Here is a 6088-nt window from a genome sequence, read left to right as displayed (position 1 = left end):
TCCTCCGACGTGGTTCTGCCAATTCTGATCCGTGCGGAAGCGTTTCTACCATGGTCTCCCACAGTGCTTCTCTGCTAACAGAATCGTAAGCTTGTTTAAAGTCCACGAAGATTTGGTGTACATCGCAGTTAAATTACCAGTTTGTTTCCAACATCTGGCGTAGGACGAATATCTGGTCTATGGTCGACCTTCCCGGTCTGAATCCGCTTTGGTAGTCGCCTATTATTTCCTCTGCGTATGGGGTTAGCCTTCTAGACAGTATTACGGATGTAATTTTCAACGTTGTATTGATTAACGATATTCCTCTATAGTTCCGACATATTTGTTTGTCTCCCTTCTTGTGGATAGGTACCATATGGCTTTCATGCCAGTGTTTCGGTATTTTTTGTCTTTCCCAGACTTCTCTTATAAGATGATATATCTCAAGGTGGAGCTTTTCTCCCCCTTTTTTAGTTAGTTCTGTCTGTATGCCGTCTGGGCCTGGGGCTTTATGGTTTTTTAGTGACGAAATTGCGGACTTTACTTCAGCTAGTGTGGGCCCTGGTATTTCAGGTTCGACTAACTCGTACTGTCTTTGTCGCTCAAAGTACTTTCTCCATTGGGGGCTTATCTCCTCGTCATCTGTGAGAAATTGTCTTGCATCGTCTTTTATAAATCTTGGGCTGTTGGTCGTGTTGCCCTTCATTGTTTTTAGGTCCTTATAAAACTGTCTAGACTGATCGGTTATATGTTCCTCCTAGTAGACATTGTCACACTCGTTAATCGGATAAGTTATTTTGGTACACAAAACTCACGCATTGAATGGTAAAGTAGTGTTTATGGTGATGGGTTTCAATGTTTAATTCCAATGTTTTCTCGAGGATCTGTTTTTGAATGAATTGAATAAATTTGGTCAATTGTTGATTCTTCTGGAGTAAATCTGGCCTGGTAGTTTCCAACTATGCCAATTGTGTAATCTTTTAGCCTTTCGTAGAGAATATTTGCTACAGTATTTTTTAAGCAGTTGTTAACAGCGTTATACCTCTGTAGTTGTCACACTGGAGCTGATCGCTTTGTTTATGTAACGGACATATCACGCCTTGCGACCATTTACAGGGCATGGTCTCATTTTGATAGACAAGAAGTAAAAGTTTATGCAGTGCTTGTAGCAGGGCGTCGCCACCATTCTTGTAGAGCTCACTACAAATTTGATCAGTTCCTGGTGCTTTATTATTTTTAAGTTTTCATGGGGAACCTCTTCAGTGGTAGATTGTCTTTCGTTTGTGTTGAATAGATTCCAATCATTTCGATCTGCTACGGTGTTATCTGCTTCTTCGATATAATAGCCGTTAAATTTTGTGTGTTGAAAAATGGAAGGAACAGTAGTAATTTAGGATAAATTGAAATTGCTCATTGGTAAGCTCATTGGTGCTCATTGCCCAATCCTTTGTATAAAGTTTATGTAGAAAAAGTCTGAAAGAGTACAATACTTACTAAAAAAATCGATAATATGAGCTTCCGTTAAAGCAAAAAAAAATTATATTAAATTTGTACCATTTTTTATTAATCATCTTGTTAAAGAAACATTACATACATCCAAAAAAAAATTTAATTAGTTATACGTAATACTTTATAAATCGTTACGATTTAATTTTCCAAAAATTAATATTATCAAGTAGTTTAATAAGGATTTTGGAAAGACAACTGAATCTATTATAAAAAACACATTAGACTTAATATATAAGCTGTGTCACAATAATTAGTAAACATTATAATTTTAATCCAGTACACAACCCAAAATGAAGTACTTTGTAATCGGTTTTGTGCTATGCATCTTAATCGTCAACAATTTGTCCGCACCTGTTGATGATGAGGAAGAAACAGAATTAGAAGAAATACAAGAGGAAGGTAATACATTATTTTTTTGCTGTGTTTGTAACGCTGCCATAGTTTTAATTGTAATTTAGATTAATGATGAACTTTATTCCATCCTTTCTTTGTATAATGTTTTCATTATGCATCATTATACATCATAAAATTTAATTTTAATTACCAAATACAGTTTTTCAAAGTTTTTCATGCAATTTTTTCGTTTTCTCATCAAATGCTGATAGTTTAACATTGTAATCTATTTAAAGTAGACCAAGTTATTTTTTATAACTTAGTTTGACTAAGATAGTTTTTATATTACTTCTGCTTGTAGTCCTCACGTTTGTATTAACTCTTACAAGTCGTTTCCGTCATAAAAATATTCAAAAAGATTATGGCTTCTTCTAAAAATATTTTTAAATTAATCTTGATTTGACTGCTTTAATAATACTCTTGAAATAGTACATATTAGAGTCAACGATTTATTAGATTACTGCATGTGACTTTCCAAAGACTATGCTACATAAATTGTTATGCCTAACCAACTGCAATGTTTCTAGCAATTAAACCAAATTCTTTTAACAATTCACAGTTGATCTGGTTGTTCTAAAAATTAAAACCACTTATTTCTATATCACAAATGCTAAAAGAATGGATCTCATAATATGTCTTCTGTATTTAGAGTTGCTGTTACGACAAACGCTTTTATTCGAATTTCATTCGTCGGTAGAATGAAATTTTCATTCGTTCTAATTCCTTTTATTCTTTTGTTGTCAAACTACACAATATTTTTAATATACCTTATAATCACTTATTTAGTTGCAGACCTTTTTATATACTTATGTAGAAGCATACTTTGCATTTGAAAATTCCATTCTTTTTTATTGAAACTATTCCCCCTACCTGTATATCTTCTTTGCAGTTTTTTTCTACCCACCACTCTCTGACTTCATTTGAGGTTACCTCTTACCTTGCTCAAATTCTATAAATATTTTTCCTGAGCATAATATTTTGTTTACTTATATTTGAGATCTATCTCTCCTTTTAAGAAATGTATTAGGATGCTTGATCTCCATTCTTGAGGAATTCTGTTTTGTTCCATTATGTTTTGGTTTAGTTTTCCTAGTTGTTTGGTCATATCTGGTCTTCCGTACTTTAGGAGTTCGTTCAAAGGACGAACTCCTTTTGGAGAAACTTGTATAACAAAAGATAGAGGATTACTGAATGCAATCTATTTAGCGTATGTAACAGTTATTACTTACTTCTTCTCTTCCTTTCTTCTTCTTTTTATGTGGACATGACTCTGTCTGTTTTTCAATGTGCCTCCAGTAAGTTGTCGTTTCATCGTTTTCGTGGTCTTCCTACTAATCGTCTTCCTATTTAGAACCATCTCTTGCTGTCTTTACTACTCTATTTGTTGTCATTCGGCCTATATGATCGTTCCATTCTACTCTTAGCCAGTTCTTGATGTTCTTCAGTTTGCATCTACGTCGTATATCTGTACTTCTAGTTATGTCTCATAGTGTCTTACCATCAATTTTTCTTAGTGTTTTCATCTCTGCTATTTCTAACATGCTTTTTGTCCTCTTTGTGCAGGTCTTGTTCCTGATGACTGTTTTGTAAATTCTGTCCATCACTTGTTCTATTACCTGACCTTTCAGCTCTAATTTTTACATTAGTTTGTTGTATTCTAATTATTTCTCTTGAACTTGTCTCATAAATATATCGTCGGTGCATGATCCTCCCAAATTAAAACCTTGTTGTTCTTCTGCTAGTGTTATAATTTCATTCAGTTTATTTGTTATCACTTTGGTGGTTAATTTTAGTGTTGTGTTTAATAAATTAATTCCTCTGTAATTTTCCGAGTCCGATTTATCTCTCCTTTTAAGAAATGTATTAGGATGCTTGATCTCCATTCTTGAGGAATTCTGTTTTGTTCCATTATGTTTTGGTTTAGTTTTCCTAGTTGTTTGGTCATATCTGGTCTTCCGTACTTTAGGAGTTCGTTCAAAGGACGAACTTCTTTTTAACTTCAAACACTAATAAGTGTTTATCATGTTTGCCGTTTGGATTTTTCAGCATCTGACACCAGGTTATTTTTGTTTCATCCAACAACGAATTCAACTTTGGTGATTAACAATTTATACATACATCACACTGTCCACTTTTTAATATTACATAATTTGATATTGCTGCTCTCTTTATTATTTTTATCACCATATTCGGACAAACAAATATCGTCGGATCGAACGATTGGATTATTTGCGTAATACAATATTTATTCAACTCGTTTCTTTTTATTTCAGATCATCACAGGAGTAAGAGAATGACCTGCGAAATTCTTGGAGTATTTAATTATAAAGGAATTCAGCTGAACGATGCTGCTTGTGCTGCCCATTGTTGGGCAAAACATTCCAAAGGTGGATGGTGCGATGAAGATAACAAGTGTCAATGCAGATAATTATCAAAAATTTCTTAATTTATATAATAGTTGTAAACATTTTTTAATTTAATATAAAAAAATATTGGACAAATAAAATCAAATTTAATAACTTTAACTATCTTTTATGTAAGCCTAAAAAACCAACAAATTCATTAAATATACCAATTAAACTTATACAGGGTTGGGATATATATCGATCCAACTAAATATCTTCTTCCTCTTCTTCTTCTTTGTGCGACTAGGATTACTCCTGTTTGTCTGCCTCTTATTCTGTTTCAGTCTTATTCTATACGGCTTGTTGTTTTTACAGATGTTCCCTAATCTATCTGGTCCCATTCGGTTTACAGATTCGTTCCAGTTTTTTTTTCTTGTTTTTATCCACCTGTTAATATTTTGAATTTTGCATTGTTCGCGTATACTTCTGTTGGTTTGTCTCTCTCTTAATGATATGCCCGCTATTGATCTTAATACTTTCATTTCGATATTGTTGATTTGTTGTTTCGTCTTTCTTGTATCGGTCCTTGTCTCCGCTGCATATGTTAGGATTGGTCTTACTGCTGTCTTGTATACTTTTATTTTGCTTTCCGTGGTCAGATATTCCGCGGCAACCACTTACTCTTGCCGCTTTTGATGCTTGCCTTGTGGTCTCTGTTCATATATCCCTGTCACTAGTGATCTCTACTCCTAGGTAATTGAATTTCATTACTTGTTCTACAATTTTGCCATCTATTTCTAGTTTGCATCTACGCGGCTCTTTACTGATCACTATACATTTAGTTTTTTCTACTGATATTCTCATATTAAGTTTGTTTGACGTGATATTGAAGGTGTGGAGCTGCCTTTGTAGGTCATCTTCGTTATCAGCAATTAGTACTGCATCATCGGCATAGCATAGTATCGTGATTTTATGCGCTCCCATGTGGTATGAGTGTCGTTTTCTTACTTCGTGAATTATTTGATTCATCGCCATATTGACTAAATATCTATCAAACAAAAACGAAGCTATTCATGAAACTTTGCATTCAAGTACAATAACACAATAACGCATCTGACACCATATTTTTGTTACTACTCTACTTCCGGTTTCACCGGAAATACCCTTAACTTATTTAATTTAAATGAGACACACTGTATTTTTTTCCAGTTAAAAAAAACTTGTTATTCCATATTCATACATTCCAAGTTTGGTAGAAAACATTTGTTAAAACGGAAAATAAATCACTTTAAAGTTAATGAATAATATTTTTAAAAAATTGCTAATGTTCAAAATTCTCGCCGCTAAGAACTCAACCGGAACCAAATTTGGAATAGTTTGTGGCGGTATCAGAAAAAATGTGAACTAATACTAAGAAATTATGTTAAAATGTAAATTTTTATTAATTGGCATGATGAGCCAGTTGCTAAACATCTACATTTACAGATTAACATAATTTTTTAATTTATGTTTTTTAAATGATTTCCGGTTTGGTAATCGAAACGTCAAAATAAATATAAAAAGTTACTCTAATTACAATCAGTGGTGGTTTTATCCCATAGAAATACAGTATTTAACTTAAAATACCACAAGAAAACAGTTTCAGAATCTCTTTCTTCAGGTTTGGCTTACTAGACCAGAGAACAGGAAACTAAGGATTTTCCCGTGACATTTGTTGATACAGATATCTAACAACTGCTTTTGATAAATTTGATGATGACAACTGGTCAAAACTCCAGAACCATAGTCTCCATCTGCTTCTATAAACCAAGAATTATCCGAGAAACCATAGAAATTGAAAAAATTTCAAATTGTCTCAATAA

General features: G+C 33.2%; 1 protein-coding gene across 1 annotated transcript; it reads left to right on the top strand.

Annotated features, from left to right (window-relative positions):
• The first annotated feature begins 1749 nt into the window (after positions 1-1749).
• On the top strand, positions 1750-4406 carry LOC140440836 (tenecin-1-like). Its single transcript, XM_072531198.1, has 2 exons — positions 1750-1887; positions 4155-4406. Exons 1-2 carry the CDS (start codon positions 1779-1781, stop codon positions 4307-4309), a joined length of 264 nt encoding a protein of 87 aa, XP_072387299.1. The 5' UTR covers positions 1750-1778; the 3' UTR covers positions 4310-4406.
• The last annotated feature ends 1682 nt before the right edge of the window (positions 4407-6088 follow it).

This window comes from Diabrotica undecimpunctata, chromosome 5 (genome assembly GCF_040954645.1).
Source record: "Diabrotica undecimpunctata isolate CICGRU chromosome 5, icDiaUnde3, whole genome shotgun sequence".
Taxonomy (NCBI): Eukaryota; Metazoa; Arthropoda; class Insecta; order Coleoptera; family Chrysomelidae; genus Diabrotica; species Diabrotica undecimpunctata.
The sequence above is the reverse complement of the archived record's forward strand: the minus strand, read 5'-3'. Positions and strand labels throughout refer to the sequence as shown.